Consider the following 24999-nt stretch of genomic DNA (forward strand, 5'->3'; position numbering starts at 1 on the left):
GTATAGGGCCATTTTAACCCATAATTTACGAAAATCCCATTCGTTTGAACGTACTACTGGCCTATTTAAAAAAATAAATTTCATATTTTTTTACAAGCGACATATATTTTGGGGGATCAAAATTATCTCAAAGTAGAGTTTTCTTGTAAACTAGAGATACGATTTTTTAAACGAGTTTCTAAGGAGTACACTCTTGGAATAAATGAATAAAATTACGAAAATTATTTTGAGCGTACCATTTACGAATTTTATTAAAATTTAATATGTTTAATTTGAATTGAACTGCAGTGCCCTTTTCAAATATTATATAGATATTTTTCAGATATTTAAAGATATTACTTCTTCAATTACTTTCGATTATGAGTTTGATGAAAATAGCTTTAGATGTCCTAAAAACTTTAAGATAAGATTTTTAACGTAAATACCTAATGAAATTATGTAACCTTTTACGTGTGTTATAATACAGGTAAAAGAAAAAAATGCTTGTAATGGCCACTGATGTGGCAAGTTTTGATGGAATATATATAAATAGAAAATAAATATGATGATGAAACTATGTACAGACGAATCACGATCTGAAATAAAATATTACAAATTTCGTGACATATTTAACTCATTAAAGTGTTCAAAATGTTTTATTTAAATATTAAGGCAATATATACTAACACGGGATTATGATTACTTATTGCGGTACCATCAAAGACAAGGGAATTATGGAAATTTTTACAAGTTGAAGTAATACAAAAGACATGCTACTCTCATCTCGAAGCAACACTAGTTACGGATACCCAATGTTTGTGCTTAGAAGGATAAATCGAGTCGGAATATGCTTTATTTTTCTAAACAATAAACTTTAAAATTTTTTCTGTCAAATTAAAATATCCAGTATACATGTCTTTTGATGACGTTTATTTTACATGGTTTTCGGTATCAGTAACCATTATTCAGAAATCTTTAATATTTTGTTTTTACCTGCCTTAATATTAAAATAATTCCAAGAAACATTAGAGATGGTAATGAAATTTCTACTAAACGTCCGCCTGCCTGCAGTCTAAGTGAAATGGTTTGAATATTAAATATGAATTTATTAAATAAGTTTTGTGTTTGAATAACAAATGAGTTTATTGTAATTCTTTTTACATAAAGAATATTTTTAGGTTTCCGCTTAAAATATGGCTCAAATAACATACTATCTGTCTAGTGTCTTTCAGTTTTTTTGATCAGCAAGGCGTTTTTATTGTAGCCCTACGGAAAAGGATTTCTATTTTATTTAACTCTTCTTAACCGTAATCTAGTCCATTTTGCGACTGAACGACAGTTTCGGAGATATTAACAGAAATTGCTCCGGGACCTCGTATACGGTTTTGGGGAATACCTAAAATTACTCGCCCAATAAATTAAAACGATTTTTAGACAAAATTACCCTACAAAATTTTTTTTCTAAATCTGAGACAAAAAAATTTTTCCCCACTTTTGTAATTTTCTTCAAGGATACAGGACTCTTTTTTTGGTTCGAGGGTTTAGAATGCACGTGTTATATCATTCTATGTATATGTGAATCACATTTAATGTTATAGTAATAACACTTAGAACAGTTAAGGTTTTGCATTTATTTTAATTTAGAGATAGGTACCTTTAAGTCAAATTAAACGCAAAACTTAAACCATTCTAAGTGTTATAACTACAACATTATATGTGATTCCCACCTAATGTTATAGTTCTAACACTTAGAATGATGTAACACGTGCATTTTTCGTGACACAGAGTGTACTATCATGCACAACTAGTGAATCCTTCCCTTTAGACTATAATGTAATTAGAGCTATTTTATCATCTAGATACGCACCTGTTTAATTCTTGCTAGTATGTAAAAATTTCGAAATCTTTCGGTTATTCACATATCTAACTCAAAAAGCATTCGAAAAAGCTTGTACAAATTTTGGAATTAGAACTCTTGCAACATCTAATTGTCCATGGTGCACCTTCCATACTTCTTTGTAAAACCAATATCGAAAATTTTCTATTTTCATATTTCAATAGAAATATCCATTTTGATTTTCTCTGAATTCATTCTGACTATTTTACAAGCGTACAAAGAAGTCATGAGGTACCCACATCAAATTTTTAACATGGTAATCAAACTGAATTTAATTCCGACATGTATTAATAATGTTTTAATTGAATGTTTCTTTTTGTTGTACTTGCAAAAAAACCGTTATTTAGAGTTTATTACTTTCAATTTGATAACATTTTAATTAGAATTAACTTCTTATTAGTCAATTAATGATTATATTTTATTTTATTAGTGCAGTAATGCGTCAAATTAAACCAATTTCTTCATTTATTACTGCACTTATTTTTTTATATTAACACTCAATTGTTTTGTGAAAGAATTAAGTTATAAAAATTGTGAGTTTTTTTGTCCATTGTCCTAAATTCAGATTAATTCAGACGCCAATCATGTAATGTAAGAGCCACGAAGTAACCACAAAGTAATAAAAAAACAGTGAAAACAATCAATTGACAAAGTTAATTGTTGAAATACCCTGTATAACAAGTGTTGAATGTCAGTGCTTTCATTATATTTGATTAAATTAGAAAAGTTTAAAAAATCAACAGAATTATGGCGGCAAATTTTCAAAAGTTTTTCTATAATTTTCTTTCACAAAACCACTAGCTGAAGCTACTTGCAAATTTTGAACTCCCTATATTTTATAGTTTTGGAGAAAAGGGGTACCAAATTTGCGCCCTAACGGGTAATCAATTATGTTTATGAAAAAATGTTTCAAACAAAAGTTGTTTATTTGTTGCTCATTTACGTATTGTAACTCATTTTTACGTCTTAAGCATGCTATACAAATTTCAGCTTGATATCTCTTTTTGTTTTTGAGCTATCGTGTTCACAGGATAGGCGGGCAGGGTATAAAAATATCACTTTTAACATAATTAATTGTTCAAATGTCTTGTACATACTGAGTATGTGTGAAATTTTTTCTTCTGTTTTAATGAAATTACGGCAAATTAAGATATATCGTTTTTTTAAGTTCTAAATAGATGTTTCTAGAATTTATAATAAAGATTTTTCTAGATGTGTTTGAACTTTTTTCATAACCAGGATAGGTACATTTTGTAAGGAAACTAATGGACTGATATTGGTCCATAAACTTTTATTTTGGAATAAACATAAAGACAAAACCGGCCCTACATGTAAACCAGTCTTTTAATATTAAAACCACAAGATAATAAGAATTGTAATATTTTACTCAGCTAAGTAGATTTTAAATAGAGAAATACACTTTTTTCGGACTTATCTATAGACTATGTAATAATATTTCCGGTAGGATGTACTAACCACAACCTAGATTTGATAAAAGAAAAGAATAAAATTGAGGTTAATTAAAAAGAATATAGGTCAACGCTGACTGAATAATTAAATTTTAATGTAATATTTTTTAGTTTACGTAAAGTAATACTTGGTGTGTGAATTCCTGTAGAATATTTTACTTTGGCTTCTCATGAATTCAGAATCGTGTGCTTAAAAATTAGAATCTCAAAAATATCATTTTATTTACACTACCAGAAATTTTCTTCACATCATCCGAAAAATTCACACTTACACAGCGCCGATCTGGTCAGAATTTCTGATGCGGTGTGGTCGGATGAAGCAGTAGCCAAAAAATGTCGATTGGACTTTTTTAGCAGGGTAGTTGATAATAATGTGCCCAAAGCAATAGGTGTGGAAATTGAAGAACTGGATGCAATAAAGCTGTAATTTTCACAAAGTTCATTTTGAAAAGAGCGTTAATAACGATAAAATATTTTTTGGGCGAACTACTTGTTGTAAAAAGATGACCACTTTTGGGAAAAATTTGTATTTTATAACAAAAACGCTATGAATTTGTTACAAAAAATACTATGCTCTAGTCTTTAATCCGAACATCTTCGGGTTTTTGTTGATTTAGGGGAACAACAAAATACGAACTAGGGCCTTATTTTGAACTATTTTTTAGTTTTACAAAAATTAAACTGAATTAACAATTAAAAACGTTGTAAAAAGCCGTTATTTCAATATAATAAGCATTCGGTAGAGCCCTCAATTTTAGTCCAATTGAAATGAAAATTTTATGGTATGTAAAAAAGTGCCCATATTTTATTTTCATTCAGTTGTAGAGAATTTATTGACATGGTGGCAATGGCAAAACCAAAATAATTTGTTTAATCATATTAATTTTAAAAAGAAAGATATCAAAATTCAGCCAAAAACAACCTAGTGTCATCTATGACTGATAAATAAAACTATATTTTAATTCACATTCTATATCTAAAAACTTTACATTTTTCTTTACGAAATTATTTTAACAACACAATTAGACAAAAAGAATCTTCTCCAAGTATCGATTGGCATCCTGCTCATTCAGGATTCTCAATGGACCAAGATTTTGGGTGAAATCGGTGAATCGAATACAAACTGAATAACGAATGGGAACCCACATTTTAATCCAACAATAAAATCAAACACATTGAGCATTTATCAAACAAATGGATTTTAATAAAAATCTTACGTTTTAGAATACTCGAACTTGATACGCTATATTGGAAATTTGGTGAGAATACTTTTATGCAACTATAATCTTCGACTTTTCTTTTCGTCGAAAAAAAAAGTTGGGCAAATAAGTTAAAATTTACGGTGGAAATGAATGAAATATAGTAGGATACAAGTATGCAAGAAATAATTTTGTGAAATGAAAATAATAATAACTAAAAAATTCTAAATAAAAATTTTTTTATTAAAGAAAAATGGTTTATAAATTGACTTCTGTACATTCATACACAATTACTACACAAAATACATTTAAATTTTTCGGAGTCTACTTCCAATAAAAATAAAAACTAAAAAAAATTATCTTATTATTAATTAAATAAAATACATAAACTTAGGCAATACATAATAGAAAAAATGAAATTACTCCGTTGTTTCCATGCTTTCATCAACTGGATCTGCTTCCATTTCTTCATCAACTTCCTCTTCGCCCTCTTTCTTTTCTGGAGGTTTTTCATAAGCTTTATCTAAAGGTGAGACAACAACGCCATCCCAAACTGACATTTCCTTAGCAATCATAGAATTACCTTCTAGACCCAAAATATGTTTATAACCGCCGTGACTCAAGATTCGTAATAATGTTTGAGCTGTTAGACAACATACGTCTTGTTGTTCTAAGGTCATGGCTGTGTGAACTCGTAAATTTCCTGGTTCGCAAGGATCAGAAATACCAGCCGATCCTGGCAAGAATAAACCGGATGACAATAATTGGAATACTCTACGGAATGCTGCGTTAATGGGTAAAGCTTGTCGGCTTGGATTATTCATAATTGCGTTATGAGCTAATAAATCTAGCATCCATGGAGTCATGGGTGCAAATCCATCGAAACGGTTTCGTAAATCACGTAATAATCGAATTAATACTTTTATGGAAGAATGATGTGCATTTTCTTCAAACCAACAACTGTGACGAATTGCTGCTAAATGCCCTTGCATAACTTTCTGATCTAGATGCAATTCTGGATCTAATTTACGTAAATTTGCGGGCACAGTTGTAATTAATACTTGAACACAAGCTGCACTATTACGAATTTCGAGACCACGTTCGGTAACCGTATGAAGAATGGTTTCGGGTTTTGTTGTTGGTTCATTTTTTAAAAGTACGCGTAAATCTTCTTGGATTTTATGACCCAAAGCTTCAACAGCTTCTTTTGTTGGTAGTGTTTTTAAGATTACGACAATATCAGCGACATTATGGCCGGTGACCATGGTACCTTTCTTGAAGGATCCAACTTGACGCACTTGTTCTAATTGCTACAAATTTAAAATAAATAATTTTTAAAAATGACGTCATCAAATGAAATGTTTTTTATTATTACTTACACAAGCATTGAAATTTCCTGGAGCTACGACCAAGTTATCAAAAACTTGTTGAATTTTTGTGACTAAATTTAATATCGCTGTCTGTTCAGCTGCTGTTGGTGTTAAATCAGCATTACGTTTTAACAAAGCTTGAGTAAATGCGGATTCGTCTGGTTGTGGTCGACATTTTGGAAAATTAGCTTCACATAATGTCAAATCAAACGGATGTCGAGGTACATAAGGTTTTGGTTTATATTGACCACGATTCATTCGTCCACCCCGTCCCATATTTCTACCACTTCCACGAGCCATATCTAAAATCGAAAAATATAAATTATAATACTAAATATAACACTTCATTTTACAAAAAAATATTAGGTTATGCCGGTTTTTAGTTGTAAAATTTACGTGATTTACTAATTCATATACAACTAAAATATAATTACATAACAAAAATTGGTTTTAATCACTTAAATGTAGCAAATTTAATCACAATTCCTACCTTTTTTCACTTATAAGTAAAAAACAACGCCGATATACAATAATGGAGTCTCGTTTGTCTTCAATCACATTCAACGCTGTAGTTGAACGGCAACCGGAATTATCAATGTGTCGATTGTAGTTCATTTTAAATTTCATAGAGGGATTTTAGAATATGTATGTGCAACGTACCTAGTGTGACATCTATTCGTATTTTATAAAACTACATTCAAATTTAACAACATTACTGTAGTATTTTTTTAAATAAATTTTATTTAGTCTAATATTTCTTTTCTTTTCATTTTAGGTACAACCAGTAGCAGAATTATCAGAATTAAGTCGACGTTCGGGAGTCGATGGTCGTCATGTTGAATTAGACGATAGTAATATTCGATGTGGAACACTTCGACGTTCTGGTAGTCGACGATTTAAACAAACTACGGTAAGTGAATTACCACACCTCGATAAATTTATGATTAATGTGCAATTAAATTATATTTTTTGGCTTCCTTTTATAAATACATAAATAAAATATATTTTTACTATATCTTAAGTAAACTAATATTCGCGTCTCATTACCTGAATAATCACCGTTCCGGTGTAGTAAACACAACTATTTTTGTCAGTATTTAATAAATTGTCTAAATTGTAGATAAAGTACATCATTTACTTACAATTAAGGAGGAATTTTATCTAATTATCTTCAATTAGATCTATTTATCTTCAAGTCTATTAAGAAATAGAAACAGTCTAAATATAATGATCTTTCTTACCAATTACAATTTTTTGATTTACAAAATACTTATATAGTTGTATTATTTTTAACAAAACATACCGTCGTATAGGCTATTGTTATTACATTAACGTTATGTATATAGTATATACTTTAATATAAATTTAAACTTGAAAGATATTTTATTCTTGTAAACATAGTTATTTATTAAATATTTTTCTTGTAAATTTTTGAAACATAAGCTCCGAAAAAGATATCGAGATACGGCTCATCAGCGCAATTTTTAATTCAGGCACTAGCATTTTTGGTACAAATGTTTACAAAAAGTGATTTGAATTCATTTTGTATTGTTTTTCATTCATTTCATTCAGTAGTTATTGTTTGATTAATATTTTGTGGACTGTTTAATATTTTGTGACAAAATTTTTATTTGTCTTTCTTTCATTCAAGAGAAAAAGTTTTTAGAGTCTTTGATTAATTGTTAAAAGCATGATCTTTATAATCTCGATATGCTTGATTTTTTCAATTTCGGAAACACTTAGAACTAACTACTCCATCATTCGTTCAATTAAGAAATGAATAAATTATCAATTACTGCATCGTCAGACATACGCTTCAAAATAAAAAATTGTGTCGTTTCCAATAACTGCCAAACTAAATATCTAAAAGAAATCAGGATAATTGTTCTCTAAAAATTCTTGTAAATAAAAACTATTATATTGAGGAAAAGAAAATGTTCTTTATTAGGGACTAACAATTTTTATCTTCGTAAACCTCGGAAATGTCTCCCAATGTATTTTGTTGCATGTATCGTTTCAAGACTCGTTAAAAATAGAACAAAAGATGTATCTTTTGTATCAAGTAACTTTTTTTTTCGATTATATGCTAGATTAATTACCCCAAAATGGTGTCTCATTTTTAACTTTTCTATCATGAATGATACAAACACTTGGTAAAATATAATAGAAAACTTCGTAAATAATTTTCAATGAAAGTTATTTAATTTGAAAATAATATGTTTATAAGGATGAAGAAGCGCACCAGCACTGATTATTGCTCGGAAATAAATAGTTTTTTTGCGCGCCTGGTCCAAATATGTTCAAAAATTATTTATTTAGTGATTATATTATAATGCAGAGTAAAAATATATTTATTGCACTCTTATTATTTAAACATAACTGACATTTAAATAATAACATAAAGGTGTGATATGTATTTTATTGATGGTAATAAATAACAAAGATTAGACTTGAAATGAAATAAGAGACCTTAATAATATTTTCACCAACAAATCGAACACCTCCATATCTATTTGAACATATAGTTCAAACATTAGGTGATCCTACATAGTGAATATGCCTTCTTCTTGAGAGAGCATGTCTTGCTTAACAAAATTGCTTGCAGGAAAAATGCTTGAGAGAACATGGTCCTCAATTTCAATTAGCATTGAGGAGAGTTGAGTGCAAGTGGCAAGAAAAGCTATGCTATCATGAATTGTGGATCTAGAGACAGGCATTCAAGAAAATGTTTTTCGCTGCAAAGGGAAATAAGTCAAGTATTTTAGATAATTGGAAAGTAATACTAGTATATGTAGCCGAAATCTTACTCCAGTCGTTATCTACGCGATTTTGGATCAAAATCAGTCTGTTTTTCTAATAGTTACATCCAATTCCAAAACAAAAAAATATTTGGCTTTTTTGACTTTCTTTTCAAAAGACCTTAAAAAAATGCAAAAATACTGGGATTTTGGTTGCCTCCGATATAGAGAAAATCGGAAATTTAGATAAATAGTTTTCCAGAGTTTTTTGCCCAAAAATGAAGTAAAAACCAGGTTTATTTGACTATTAGAATCGTAGTTTTTTCGCTTAAAAACGTATACAATTGGCCTTTTCTCGGGAAATATCGATTAATACTTCAAAAACTCGTCGTTCAATACCAAAATGAATCAAATTTTCGTGTTATCATTTTAAGTAAACGAACGTTGCAGTCGCAGTATCAGTATGGTATGTCAATCAATTTCTTCTTACTCAGAAAATCCATTTTTTAATGTATCGTACAATATTTTGAAGAAGTTCATTTGAAAAGCGTAGGTATTTATTTTTTGCCTTGAAACTTAGATGAAATCTAATCTTAAGGAATTGGGGTCTCTGTCAAATTTGATCTTATTGCCATTTTGAAGATCTGCGTCTTGATGAGGACGACATAAATGTATGCTTTTTTGATTAAAATGTGAATAATCACTGTGTAAAAGTATATATTTTTACCCTTGCGGAAATCATACACTAAGTTAAAACAAACAGTGATTATTGACATTCCAGCGTAAATAACTCAAAAACGTATGAATTTGGACCGCCGTGCCCATTGAGGCTATTGATCAGGATGCCAAGATTTACAAAATCTCGCAATATTAGCAAATTTGTTCGATATCCCATAAGATTAGGTGCAGGGTTAAAGTTGGGAAAACACCAAACAAATCGCGCTTTTTCAAAATTAAAAATATTTTTGAAAACGATAAAAGTGATATTTTACGAAAAAAAAGTGGTGAAGTCTGACAACCGTTATTGCAATTCGCAAATGCACAAAAATTGATCCTGTTGACATCCTGTACAATTCTATTGTGGGTATTTTCAACTTTGTTTCGAAAAAATATTGGAATACATATTTTTGTTTCATTTCATAGATATTTCCTGTATGGAAATCAACAAATCCCACACATTTATTTTTGTGTAACACCTATTTACTTACAATCAGTATTTTACAATAAATATTTTTTTATTTTGTCAAAACTATGATTTATTTTTATTTAGTTTCTTAATAAACATTATTCAAGAGTATGATTTACAAGGTGAATCAAAAGTAATCCTCATACTTCCTGAAGAATAACTTCGTGAAGTGGTCAAGTTTTTAATACACATTTCTTTTGAACATATATTCTTGTTGAACGTTCTGTTAGAACTCCTAGAAATATGCTTTTTGTATGAATTTTGGTATGATTTCTGTTTTGATATTTAGATCTAAGTAGCAATTGTAGCTGTATTCTCAGTTAAAAGTCCAATCTTTTTTGTCAATATTCTTGTAATACAGTTTCGTCGAGACAAATAGCGAGCTTCGTATTATTTAATCAAATTGTAACAGTCGGCCTTTTAAATATACTATAACATAATTTTTATATACACAATGTTCGATTTACATCTAGGCATATAAATATCACGAGTATGACAGAGTACATGCGTTAACCAATGCATCTAAGTAAGAGGTATTATAGGTGTTATATGAAATTGCAAAAGTGACTTGTATTGTGGCCTCGATGTCCCTTAAGCTGTACGACAGTTCTTCTGTTGTGTGCCTCCAGAGAGTGGGGGTCAACACATGTATAAAATACCTCTAACTTATATGCATTGCTTAACGCATGTATTCTGTCATACTCGTGATAGTTATATGCCTAGATGTAAATCGAACATTGTGTATAATAATTATATACAACTTTTGGCTTTTTAAATGTATACAACCTAGTAATTTAGAACTTGTTTGCAATGCAGTTAATTATTTTACAAACGATTATTAAAATTTTAATTTTGAGAAAAATCTTACTCGCGATGAAAATTATTTTAAATATCAAGTACAACACCGCTGAGATAGGTGATTTGAAATTCTGTCAGTTAATTATTTTGAAAACTTTAGTTAAATTTTTGTTCGTTAAACCGCTAGATATTAAATATTAAAACTTACTTAAAAATGATGAATAATTGTGACCTTTTAGTGTATATAGATAGGTATTTATTTCGCATAAAGTCAATATATCATATAATAATTTAAGGTGAAAGTTTAGGTGTGGGTCGTTTAAAAATCTATGTTTATTTATTATTAAATGTCTCATATTATTTATCAATGATCACAGTACAGCTGATTAATTGTATGATTATGCATATTATAATTAATTATCTTAAAAAAGACGATAGATGTTTTAATTTTAACCGTCTTTACATATAGTGGAGGGGGGATTGAATTTATTTGTATAAATTTCTGTTTGTTTAAATGGAGCTACTTATTTTTTGGCAGATTCTTTCTTATTTAATTACCTTATCAGTGATTACCTAAATTATTAAAGATTCTTCAACTACGAATTATGCCTACAGAATGTTGTTCAAACATACCCATGGCACTCAATAGTTCACACTTAACCGGTTTTTTCATAATAATTATTCATAAAAGTTCAAAATTCTATCCACTTGTTTCATCTAATCTTTACTAACGATATGCTAATTAAGTATTATAAATAAATATATTTAAAAAAATTCGTTAGCCAAGCCTTTTTGTTAAATAACAACAATAAAATGTTGTGAAATATTGTATAAATTTTTTTGCGAGACAATGTTGGTTTGAATTCAATAAAATATTTTGTCAGCCACATATGAAATTTTTTAAATCCTTAAATAAATCATTTTTTTAAATTTTAACTTATACATAGTGTTTTATAAAAAAGAAGTATTTTGGTAGTGTTCTGACAATCGTAAGTATGAAAGTAGATACTATGAGAGCCATAAACGGTGTCCTCTCAAAAATTCGATGATTCCAACGAAATTGTTTTTACTTCAATTATTACGATACCCTTGGATTGATTTTCCACGTGTTTCGACGGGATATTAAAATGCTATGATTTCGTGTAGTATAAACACATGGTAGGTACCAAAATTATAAAACGGAATTGTTTAGTAATTTATTTGTACATCATATAATAAGTAGAAAATCCGTTGGAGTTATCAAGGACATTTTACATATCAAATAATATTATTCAATATTTTTTAATAAATAGAATTGACAGGTATAATATATTCATTTATAATTAGTTCAATAATATTCAATCTGTATTTTTAACAACATAATTACATATTTATGTTTTTTTATAAATATTTTACATTGTTTTAATCTAAAAATAAGGTAGTTCATTCGCTACGCCATCATATATTATAAATATTATTTGCATCGGATCTTAAGTGTTTGTGCCCTTTTTTTGAAAAAACACACTGTTATTAATCAATCCAGATAAGATATGATCGTTAGGGAATAGGAAATTAAATAATCGTATCTACTTATAATTTTTTTTCTAATTTAATCGATTTTCTATGTCATCTGATATTTAAATTATTTTGTAAAAAGTTGTTAAGAGAGAACTTTGTGTGTTAGCTATGTATTTAATTATTGCATTTGCAGGAGGTTGCTCTTAAATTTGAATGCTGAAATGTGGAGAAGAAATAACAATAACTTGATTGACGTCTTGAAAACTACTTTCTGAGCGTAACTGTTTGTTAGCGTAACCAAAGTAATATGTAACTATGGATTTCCTTGATCTTGCATTCGATCAATAATGCCGGTTTTTCACTAAGCGAACGAACAAAAGCAAAACAAACTCTTGTCGAAAAAAACAAAAATGCAACTTTTTACAAACTTTTGAATTGAAGCATTTTTACAAATGCAAAGTCTATTGATCAATTAAAAGTAAAATTATCTTCTAATGTTTGTGTGTGCGTATTATGTTTGTATGTGCCTTGGATAAATGTACTATGAATGAAAGTAAATAATATAAAATATCTTTATTAATCAGATGTCTCGAGAAAACTACCTTAAAAAAGAATTGTATTTTTTATTAAAAATTAATTTTGTAGATATCAAATTACATCTGGAATACGTTTGTCTTTTATCATGATTATTCCTAAATATAAATATTTACTTTTTTCCTGTTGCATTTTTTTCTGTAAAGTTTGAACTACTAAATTAATATTATTTTTGTCCAGTATAAAAATCTTCTTGCCAATTTTCCAATTTATCGACTTGCCCAGCGCAGCAATAATGATTTTATTATATACGAAGTATAAATTAAAAAAAGAACTTATAATAAAATGATGCCTCTAAAACTACATATATGGATTTTATGAAAATAATTTCGAAAACAAAATTACTATTTGAACAAATAGCTGCTATATAAAGACATAGGTCTTACATAAACACCACTATAATTCTTAGAAATTAAAAATATAATTATAAAATGAGACCCATCCTTTTCCATGAATTTTTAATCATATAAATTACATTTTAAATATCTTTAAATTAAAACAATTAATTAATTTTAAAATATAATATGTATTTAATTGATTTTATTTTCAATTTTATTATGTTTCTAAGTGCAATTTTTAAATAAGACTAGTTAATTGTGTATGTCTGTCTCCACACTTAAGGCACATAATTAGTTTTCACTTGAATGTTTTAATCAGTTTACTTTGATTTTTAAGAAAATGTAAATTCTTAAAGCGAAAAATATTGCATCCATTTGTTTACATTAATAAGTGTAAATGTTTCTCTGTCAAGAAATAACCGGGGATTATTTAATAACAGAATCTTTATTCAATCGTTTTCTTCAAAGTCGACTAGATTTAAGACATTTACTTCAGCGTTTTTTCACTTTTCAAAATACTTAGGTTCTTCTCGGTGTGACATTTCAATAAGTTATTTAAACTATATTTATGTTGCCACTAAATGAAAATTACAGTTTTTGGTAAATTCTTTCTAAAAAATGCATCTAAAAATATTGACCCCCGAACTAAAAAAAAAGGGGTGTTATAAGTTTGACCGCTATGTGTGTGTGTCTGTCTGTCTGTGGTCTGTCGTAGCGCCTAAACGGATGAACTGATTTTTTTGGTTTTGTTTGAAAGGTAATTTAATGGAGAGTGTACTTAGCTATGTCTCAAGTGAGAATTGAGGGAATTGATTCCGTACCCGAAAAAACTAAAAATCGGCTCAGTTTGAAAAAGATTTCAAGGAAAAGGGTAATATTATTAGAGAGTGTTCTTAGATATGTTTTAAATGCGAGTTTAGGGTTCCGTAAGCGAAAAATTTGTCGGGAGTTTTTTCAATTTTGTAAATTTTACTTGTTTTCAAAAGTAAAACTATAAAGTTGTATAATATTTGTTGTATTGGTGAACTTTGTAGGACATAAATATTTTTCTGTTGAGTGATATTATAAATGCAAATTTTTTTTTATTGAATAATTAATTTTATTATTTAAACATGATTTTAAAATAATTTGTAAAAGAATTTCCTTTAACGGATATAGTTTTACTAGTAAAATCAATTATGATTTTAACGAGAAATATCTCACAAAGCTGTTTAACAATTTATTTTATTTTTTTAACAATAATATATGTTTTTAATTTACAATAATTTCTTGGTATAATAAAATGATGTACTATGCAGATAAATTTTTATTAAAACGTTTTAGCTTTATAAAAAAATGGAAAAAAATTACAAGAGATAAAAATTATAAAAAAATTTGAAACTTTTATTTGATTCCTCTTAATTGTATACCATCGGTGCTTCAAAATACAACCGGCACCGTGGTCTAAGGCGTTATTCTTTGACCTTTTGGCTACTGACTGGGAGGTTGCGGGTTCGAATCAAGGCAGCGGTAGTGTGAACAGATTATAATTAATGGGGTTGCAGAATTGATCACATTGTCGTCGCTTGGATAAGAACGAAGTAACCGATTCCACCCACATCATAAAATGTAGTTGTATATATACCGATGTAGTTAAATAAATATAGATAACACATAATGATGTGGGTGGACTCTGTTATAAGGCATATGCCACAGAATGGGAAATTAAACCACATTATTATTATTATTATTATTATATAGATACGAAAAATAAATTCGTGTATTGAAATAAAAGAACCAATAAAGTTGCGTATTCATATAAAAGAACTAATTCCTATATCGTCACTTTTATTCATAATAAACATGTATAATTAAACCATAACCTTAAAACTAACTAATTAAATATGAATTGATTGATTTAATATCAAATGTGGAGGCGTCTATGTGTAGTAAAAAAATTATTTTTATGAATGCAATAGAAAAATTCTGCGTTGGCGGATTACTTTGGTGCAAACTTAACACCCATTCATGTAAAAAAAAGTCAAGTGTACTAAACCGTATCACAAAGATTACGTCAGGCTTTTTTTAGAATGTGAATAAAAATGGGTATTTTAATATTGTTATGTTTCCTAGTTTAGATATAACTGCATACTCTTTTCTTGCATGATTTCTTGTTTTTTGTGATGAGAGAGGTCATTGTTTGAGGGTATCGATGAACTAGAAACTCACAATCTGCGTTTTGCGTCATTCTTGTAGGTCAATGGTTTTTCATTGTTTGTGTAGAAATTAATTAATACATGAGGCAGCACTGATAAAATTATTAAAATGAGCCAGCTAACCTTTGGGCTTAAAATTATCAATTAAAAATTTAAAAGGGTTCTAAAGCTGTAGCTTCTCAAATTTTCCATAAAATATCGTAGTTTTGACATATCTTTCAAAATCAGCGAAGCTATAATGAAATTGTCGAAAACGTTTTTTTTTGCAAAGGTCCTCGATTTTATTTTTCAAATTTGACAGAGTAATCATTTACTATAATATTTTAAATTTATGTTAGTATGTTTTAAATTAATTACAATTATTCTTTTAATCTTTTCAATATTTAATTGTATAGAATTATAGATTATTAATTTTTAATATACCGTTTATTCAAATTGGTGCTAAGACAGTATAAACGGTAAGTGTCAGATTATAACTATAAGTGACAACTAAAATAAATACAAAAAATCGTCGAAATTATTTTTTATGAGCTTCGATTTCCAATTTTATTGCTTAAAATTCTTCATTAATATTGTAATTAATGGATATTTATAATTTTATTGATTCCTAAACAATTAGATAAAAATAAGGTCATCTATTAACTGATTGTAGATATCTTTTATAGATTTAGTACCACATTTATCTAAGGCGGTATTGAAATAATTTATCCTTCAGTTCGGAATCAAATTAGTATTAAAAATAAGTCTTAGGTACAATTTGTCAACTCCAACTTTTTCAACTGCAAAAAATTGTATTATTCGCTTTTTATAGGACAACACAAAACTGTTAGAATTATTTCGATAAATTTAATTTATTTAAAGTTTGACAAACTTATTTAAAGTTTTTATTTATATTTAGACCACCAATGTTTAGATATGCTCAATATATTTGTGAGTTATGTAGTTAGTTGTACTTGTAAAGATAATTCTTTCTAGGGATTAAAACAGAACACTATACCGACTTAAAGCTGGATATTTTCTCATCCATACATGGATTTTTTAAAATATTATAAATTTTTGATACATTGCAACAATAAAATGTTGAATAATATAACAACTGTTTAAAGTGCTCAGTATCTACATACTTGGTATCTCAAAAGTATTTTTTGATTTTTGATTACGGGCTAAAAAAACAATTTGTCTTAATATTTTGAAATATATAAAACTTTGTTTAGCTTCTATTAAAACTGTAAATACCTATTCATATCTTAAAACAGCAACCAAGAGAAGCTACCTTCTTAATAGACAAATAAGTGTGGTGAAGGAAAGAAAAACCATTACACCATGTATACTGATGTTTAAAATAAAACGCATGACTCTTCGTAAATCTGCAGTTCTCTTACAACTAACTTCATGAAACTTTAACTAACAACTTATTTCATGAACAGTTTGAATTCTTAAAAAATTCGATAGTTGTAAAAAGTAACATATTTTTTATTCCAATAATTGTAAAATAATGGTGGGAGCGCATATAAATGCAGAGACCTTAATAAGGAATATATCCTGCATAATTTAATTGCGCTTCCACCATTTTTTTTACCGCATCTATAATAATGATATTTATTTATACTTTATGCGACTATGAAAGATGATAATGAAGCATATCGTATCAGCGAAATAATTCTCAAAAATACTATGATAATTCCCACTATTTTTACGAGATATGAAAAATCCTTCAAAATATCAATAACATGAGAAAATAAAGTTTTTAGACGAACTTCTTGAGTCTTAACTTATATTTATCATTTGACAATCAGAATATTTTCTTGAAAGAGGCAAAGCACCGTCCGTCGGGCTATTAATTATTCAATTTGTCTATATCGAAAATGCAAATTTTGGAGATGAATTTTTGGATTTATTATTTTTGATCATTCTGTATCTAGTGCATCCACGCTACAGAGGATAGACAGAAACAATGTTCAAGAACACTGGAGGTGATTCCTCCAGCAAAACAAAATTATATTCAATATCTCCATATATCCATATACACACTACATGAATACAATACCAAGGCAGTTTGAAATCAACTGTTGAGTGGAATAGGTAGTTAGTTGGTACCCATCTAAAGTTTGTTAATTGTATGCATTCTGTTGTTCTGATGTGTTTGTTGTGTTGATTAACGCGAGATCTCGGTGCGAGTGTCAATATTTAATTTAAAAATCTCGTGTAACAATACTGTTTGTTTCTATAAAATCACCTTATTGTTATCATATAGAGTGTCATTTTAATTATGTGTAATTAGTGAATACATTTAATTATTATTGTTTTATAAATGATTGTGTGTCGTTTTTATTTTTTAAGATTTAAGTTTGATATTTAATTGGGGATTATTTGTTTTTTCATTCTGTAAGTTTTCCATTAATCATGTGATTTATGAAGACTTTCAATCTTCTTCAATTTTTCTTTAAAGCAATTAAAATTATACGTTACTTGAGTTAAATGTTATAAATATCTAAATTTTTTGTTTGCTGGGAGTCCGGTGGTGCTTTTTAACGGCCGTAATATAAGAGCAACTCATTGAACAAAGAAGTAAACAAGAAGTATCACACTGACAAATGATATTTTCTTGTCAATTAAAACGGTTTTAATTAGCAACAAAAATTTTGTAAATGCTTTATCTCTATTTACGTTTACATTCAATGCGTTACTATTAAATTAGGGCCGTTAAGTAACGAGTCTCTGAGAAAATCCTAGCTTAAATCTTATTACACTGAAATTTCTTAGTGAATGGTCTAAAGAAATGTTAAGCTATTGCTTATGTACTGATGATGAATTTTGACCATTGTTTTCAGTTTTAAGCAAAAAAACACTCTTGTGATTTTTTCTCTAGAAGCTTAGTTTTTGAAATAAAAGTTCTTGGAAAACTAAAAATGCCATATTCGATTTTAAGAAAAATATTTTATTTTTTTCAATTTCTGAGGGATTTGCCTGCACGCCCACAAAATGATCAACTTGTTCTAAATGACTAAATCAAAAGTACTCTTTTCCACAAAGGAGTAAAATTTCGACATATTAAGATAAAAGGAATCTAATTTCCAACGAAGAAAATACTATCACGTCTTTGGGAGTGCAGGTCTGACGTAATATTTGCCTGGGGAGAAACTGATTACTGATTACACGTGATAATTGTTTTATAAATGATATGTTATTATTTAAAATTAAAGTCTGATATTTAATTGAGGATTAATTACGTTTTCCCTTTGGTAATTTTTCCATTAATCATGTGATTTATGAAATGTTTGACTTAAATCATGTTTTTGTGTTAGTTATTTTGTGATCTTGAGTTAGATGTTAATTTTTCAGGATTTCAAGTGAATTTACCCTCTTTCAAAAATAGATATATATTTATTTAAATATGTACTTGCACCTTCACCAAATATAGAAAACTGTTCCATTATTTTGTTCCGTAGAGTACAAAATTAATAAGGAGTAAGAAGATTTTAGATACTTTGCTTTGTGTGAGCTAGTCCAACTTCTTGTTCCAAAATTTAAAATGGACTGTCCAAAATAACCAAGGCCACTTTACCTCAAACAAATTATAAAATAAAAGATCTCGGGCTTCAAATTTTCTTTTTCCATATTCAAAATTAGAAAAACAAAAGAAGTCTTCCAGATAAGATTATACTGGTAGTGATAAAATGTTCGAGGATTCTTAAAAAAATTCAGTTTTGAAGCTTATGTCGATTCCAATTATTAATGCTTACTGGTGGAAAAACTTCTCTGCCTCCATATTTTCGACGTCCACAACGTCATTTCATTTTGTGCTGTGATCGTTTTCTCTTCTCTTATCTTTTTCTTCTTTCGGTTCATTATTTTAGGTATAATTAGTACTACAATTAAGTAAAGTTATTGATTGTTTTACAATAGGTATAGATATTGCTTATTTTGCAATATTTAATAGTAGGTCGGGCAACGGCAATAAACTATGCACATCATCGAATTTCGGACCGTACTTTTCACATATAATACCTCAAAATTCGATGTCTTTTAGGCAGTCAGTTACTGTGCAATATAGTAGATACTATAATCAATCGATAGGTTGATTTGATATTGTTGATCAGACAATGTGCCAATATTTTCATATAAAATGTGTGGTATTCTTTAAAAATAAATCGTCTGGAACGATTAAAATTATCGAAATATAACTGATTTTTATGCGGACTGTGAATCACTGAAAAACAAGCCAGATATCAAAAAAAAATAATCGAAAAAGCTATTTCAAAGTCTATTTAAGTTCAATGAATTTTGCAAATGTACAGGGGGAGTGGATATCACTGTCAATACATATAAAAACCATAAATTATTATTTAATTATCTAAAAAAAAGCCATAGATTGGATATAATTTTGGGTAGTGATTCAGCAAATTTTTGTTAATGCATAAATTATAGGCGTTTGCAATAAAATTCCATAATTAATAATTTATCTGACAATCCGTTATTTATCGTGGCAAATTATAAAAAAGGATTTAGTGCTGGAGGTAATTAATTTTGACAGTTTTGATAATAAACTATTTTATAGTATAATATTTTTTCAAATTTAAATATTTTCAAAGATATTTATTATAGTTTTTATTGTGAAATATTTTTATCTTTTAATAGTGGAAACAAACCATTTATAATGTTCAAAAAGAAATAAAAATATGTTTTAAGATTATTTGGAATAGCATTTGAAAATTTTAAATGAATTTTTTCGTTATTGTTAACATTAATTTAGATGGACAAGGAGATATAAAATATTTTGTCTGTCTTCGTGGCTGGTATCGTTGCTTTCAAAGAGATAGACATTTTAAATATGATCATGTGTAGTAACGACCAAAATTAGCTTGTAAGGCCAAGACCAGAGACCTATATTATGTATCAAGAACATGCTCTTCTTTTCATCAGACTCTGCTACTACGAATTTTATTTCACTTACAAGTGATTTATGTTTCATTACTGTACAGTCTCATTTGAAACGAATTTACAGTAACATAAACTAATAGTTTACTGTAAATACTTTAAATGTAGAAATTTGTACAATAACATATTTCGAGTTTAAAATTCAAACTTTTGTTCTTGCTGAAATGGACTTTTTGTTTCTCTTTAAAGTTTTGGAAAATAAGAAGGTGTAACTAAGTAAAATTTGTTACATCAGGACCAAGACTTAATGTCTCTTAGTCTTGTCCATCATCAGTCATTTGTGATCTTTAATTTTTAAAGGGTTGAAAGCAATCAAAGGGTATCGAAGGTGGTCGGTACACACTCCATTCTGGAGTGGTTCTAAATGTGAAATTACAGGAAGTAATTACCTTGATTTAATATATTAAAATAACAAATTATATAAATAAAATATAAAAAATTAATTAATTAAATATTATCATATAAATTAGCTTTTTGGTTTGACCCTCTTCAGTTTGTGGTTTATTAACTCTCATACTCACACGTGTAGTGTTTTCTTTCAATTTTTAAAACCACAAGGATTTCATGATATGTAATAATAATTTTTATTTAAAAAGAACTAATTAAATGTTTTATAGTAATTACATTATGTAAATGTAAAGGATATATTTAATAATATTACATAAAATGTATTTTAAACAAACTACTGTTGGTCGTAATATTGTTTCCTGGTTATTGGTATATTATTATTCTGGCGGCGATCGTGATAGTTCAAAATTTACCTTTTTAGGATGCCATCATGGCACGTGAAAATTTAACCTTTTAACAGACCCTGTACCCTCCGGAAAAAAAATAGCAGTAGTAGCTCGATATTCATTGATGACTGTTAAAATTTTGAATAAAAAACTAGGTATTTTGAATAAAAAACTAATAGCTAGTTGAGCAGTTTTCTTTTTTATTATTTTGAGAACGAAGAAGTTCATTTTACTCTCACATTTTCCTTTATTAATTGAATATTTTCTGCTGTCATTAATTATCTTTCATAATTCCGCCTGAGGCGATTTAAATCTACAGTTTTGAAGAATCTTTGATGGATGATACTCCAGCATTTGAAACTTGTTTGCATAGATACATTTCAAAAATGGACTAGCCCGAAAAATAATGGCGTCAAGTCACAAATTCTGGGTGACAGATTGATATTAACAAAACGTAAAATAAAGCTTGAGCATGCTTGGAATGTCAAATGAATATAACCTCTGAATTTTTCACGTTAAAGATCTAACGTTTTAACTATTTTGTTGAAATTCCATGTCTTCTACTTTAGGTGATATATGCCTTAAAACTAACTGCCGAGTAACCGTTCGATCTTCATTATTTTCCAAAAAATAAAGTATATATAAATATATCTATCCTGTGCAAATGGAAAGTGCGTCATTAGATGCGAAAATTTTCATTTTTGATAAATATAATTTTTTTCTTGCTATTCTAACATCTAATCTGCGTTATTCTTGCATCAAAGTGGCCCATTTCGTATATTTGTTGTTGTGAATCATTATTTAACATTTTAAAACACTGTTTAAATAAGCTTTTCATACTGCTATGTATTAAAATAATTAAAGTTATCTTTAAGTAATTAAGTAATGGTCATTTTATCCAGTTTTATTTAATTATTCATGTTCTATTTCAAGGACTGCCAAGTTGCCTCAACTAATTAACATTTGAGACGTTAAGAAAACATTTTAAAATGCGCATTTGTTTAAAACCAGTATTAAGTCGATTTAATTGTAAGAGCAACTTTAACTTTATACAAGTCGGCTTTAATTCTTTATGAAACTGATTTCTAGATATTTATTTATACGGAACCCTAGGCAAATAAAAATAAATAATTGCCTGAATTATATTGAAATTGCAAATCACCTGTATTATAATGAATAAGTAGATACTTAAATAAATTAATATCTTCCTTTATAATAATATAAAAAGGCATACATATAATAATTAATATTAATTTCTGTAATTGTTTTTTATATTATTGAACATTGATGACAAATAACTACACTTTCTAAAATCATAAATCATAATAAACCTTAAAAAAACATATTAAGGTGGATCCCATGAGTTCTAAACATGTTTTTAACGAATTAAGTAATATAAATTATGTTTAAATTGTTGACTATATTAATGAACGAATAAATTGATCGTCAGAGGTATAGTTTGATTTTTATTAAATGAAGCAAGACTTTGTGACCTACGCCACAAAAATTTATTTTAATTTTATTTCATATTAATTAATAATTGATATTGCTAATTTAGTGAAGATATTTAAAATGTTTGTATCCACAATTTTTTCTATGAATTCTTACGAGTATGAAGTCGCCCTATAGCTCAGTTGGTTAAGGCGTAACCAATCCGTCCGCGGTATGCTGAGGGTAGCGGGTTCGATTCCCGCGGTCGCAATAAAATTAATTTAATTAATAGTTGTGATGGGTGTAGTGCATATACTTGACTCCAGTCGCATTTCTAGTTTGAAGCGATGAAATTGATTGTTTCTGCTTCAAGAAGAATTTGGAATGTCTTACTTATTTTTATATAAGTTGTGTCATTTTATTTTTAACATTTGATACCAATGTAACTTCCTTAATATATCATACTTAATAGATACAATAATAACTGCGAGCGATTTGATGATATATTTATTTACAATTCATGTTCTTTTATGCGAAGACATTTTCTTTATACTAATATTATTTAAGATGAGTTATTTTTCAAAAAATATATATATACATATATATATATATATATATATATATATATATATATATATATATATATATATATATATATATATATATATATATACATATATATAATAAGTACACATTTTATAACATAAATGAGACAGTTAATTTTATAAATAAATAACTATCTATTACGTAAATAATAGATATGTTATTATTACTATAAAAGTATTTATAGTAAAATATGAAATCCAATAATATTCAAATAGTATAATCCACTACAGCTGTTGAGGATCTCCTTACGATCGTTGTAACACATAATGATTGCGATTTTATCGAATCTATGCATTTTTGAGGACTTTATTCCCGGTGTAGAGAATATCCCTTTTACCAAGGAGTGCCAGGAAACTGGACTCCGTCGACTTTAGGTGTACTCAGGATCAGAATCGATAACGAAATCATTATGTGAGGGCCAGTCTCCACATATATAGTTGATCGATGAGACAAACAAAAAGTCAAAATATACTAGAATCACACTATGAGTGATATTCGGGAGGCATTTGATCTTTTAGTATCAGATGCCGGCTATCCTACCTATGGTTTTCTATGATTTTCCATTAGGTTTGCATGAGGTTAATGCTGGGATAGTTCCTAACAAAGTCCGCCATAGCTGCATATCTTCCCCTTCCTTTCTTTTTCCCTATCCTCTCTTTTCCTATCCTCTTCCTTTCTTTTTCCCTATGACATGTTCTGTACAATATTGTATTGTTTAAAAAAGAATGAATAAATTGAATTTCAATTTGAATGAACTTCTGTATATCGTTTGGGTGAGATCCTTTCCACTAGAAATTTTTGACAGAATAATAGACTCGCAGTTAAGTTACTTATTCTCGGTGTATTTTAAAATTTATATATACGGACTAGTTTGATACCCTTAAAAATAAAGACAAACGCGTTATAGCCTTAACCTTTCTTGCTCTCAATTGTATACCTTCCATAACATTCGAAAAAGGGGTAGAGATTGTTTTACACAGATAAATTTTGTGTACAGACAACAATAAAAAAAAGACATATAATATATAGTCTTGATTTATTGAGTGTATCAGAACAGGTGACTCTGAGTTGTATCTCGTTACCATTTTTACAAAAATCTTTAATTTAGAGTTTAAAATGTGCTATGGTGGTGGTGAGTTCAAGATGGCGTAGTGAAATGTCTTAGACTAAATTTAATTTTTCTAATCTTTATAAATTATACCTCATGTGTTAGTTTTATGTATGAGCTATATTATTGTACAGTTTCATTCAAATTCATTCAATGGTTTTTGCGTGAAAGCATAACAAACAACCTTACTTTCACATTTATAATATAAAGGGAAAGGATTAGTACAAATACATAAATATTGCATTGTTGATAGCTTTGCACCGCCTCCTCATCTATGATTTATTTAATTTGAGTAGAAAACATTTTTCCCAATACAGCTTGTATTAAAATAGCAAGTAAATTTTCTTCTTGCATGTTTTCAGTTTTCTTTACATGATATTATTCATAGCTTTTATGCCTTAAACTGTTTCTAAATGGGTATAATGACAGCAAATTTTGCGAATCATGATTTTATAAAACATATCAACTTGATACAATTTGTAATTATTACATATACCTAATATGTAATCTGTACAATATCTCAATTTTGTTCATTACTTAAGATATATCAAATGAACTAATAACGTTCAAGGTGATTACCGTAACCATAAAAACTATTGACCTAATAATTCTAACTATGTCAATAAATGAATCTTAAAACAATTAATGTTAATGAATAAAATAACTTATTATAAGCATCCATAATATTTATTAAAACAAGTGAAAACATACAATTGACTGAGCTAATTGTTGAAATACCATGTATAGACAGTGTTGATGACCCAATTATTTGTTTTTTTTACGTCATGTAAATAAAGAAAGATATCCACTCTTAGATAGCCACACACATGTAATTGATATTCCCATATAATACATACTAAACAATTTGCATCTAATTTGCGCCCTCGCGGGTGAACAGTGATGTTTACAAAAAAAATTTTCA

General features: G+C 28.1%; 2 protein-coding genes across 3 annotated transcripts in view; one reads left to right on the top strand and one right to left on the bottom strand.

The window, feature by feature from the left end:
- LOC123299724 (unconventional myosin-XVIIIa) overlaps positions 1-24999 on the top strand; it is a 274559-nt gene that overhangs the window by 86366 nt on the left and 163194 nt on the right. For both annotated transcript variants that reach the window (XM_044882037.1, XM_044882038.1), the window contains one exon: positions 6690-6824. In XM_044882037.1, the coding sequence (XP_044737972.1) occupies positions 6690-6824 (135 nt within the window). The remainder of the gene's footprint in view (positions 1-6689; positions 6825-24999) is intronic.
- LOC123299725 (interleukin enhancer-binding factor 2 homolog) lies at positions 4767-6512 on the bottom strand. The gene is made up of 3 exons (XM_044882041.1): positions 6405-6512; positions 5924-6216; positions 4767-5854 (listed from the first exon to the last, which is right to left on the bottom strand). Exons 2-3 carry the CDS (start codon positions 6212-6214, stop codon positions 4964-4966), a joined length of 1182 nt encoding a protein of 393 aa, XP_044737976.1. The 5' UTR covers positions 6215-6216; positions 6405-6512; the 3' UTR covers positions 4767-4963.

The sequence above is a fragment of the Chrysoperla carnea genome, chromosome 5 (assembly GCF_905475395.1).
Source record: "Chrysoperla carnea chromosome 5, inChrCarn1.1, whole genome shotgun sequence".
Classification (NCBI taxonomy): domain Eukaryota; kingdom Metazoa; phylum Arthropoda; class Insecta; order Neuroptera; family Chrysopidae; genus Chrysoperla; species Chrysoperla carnea.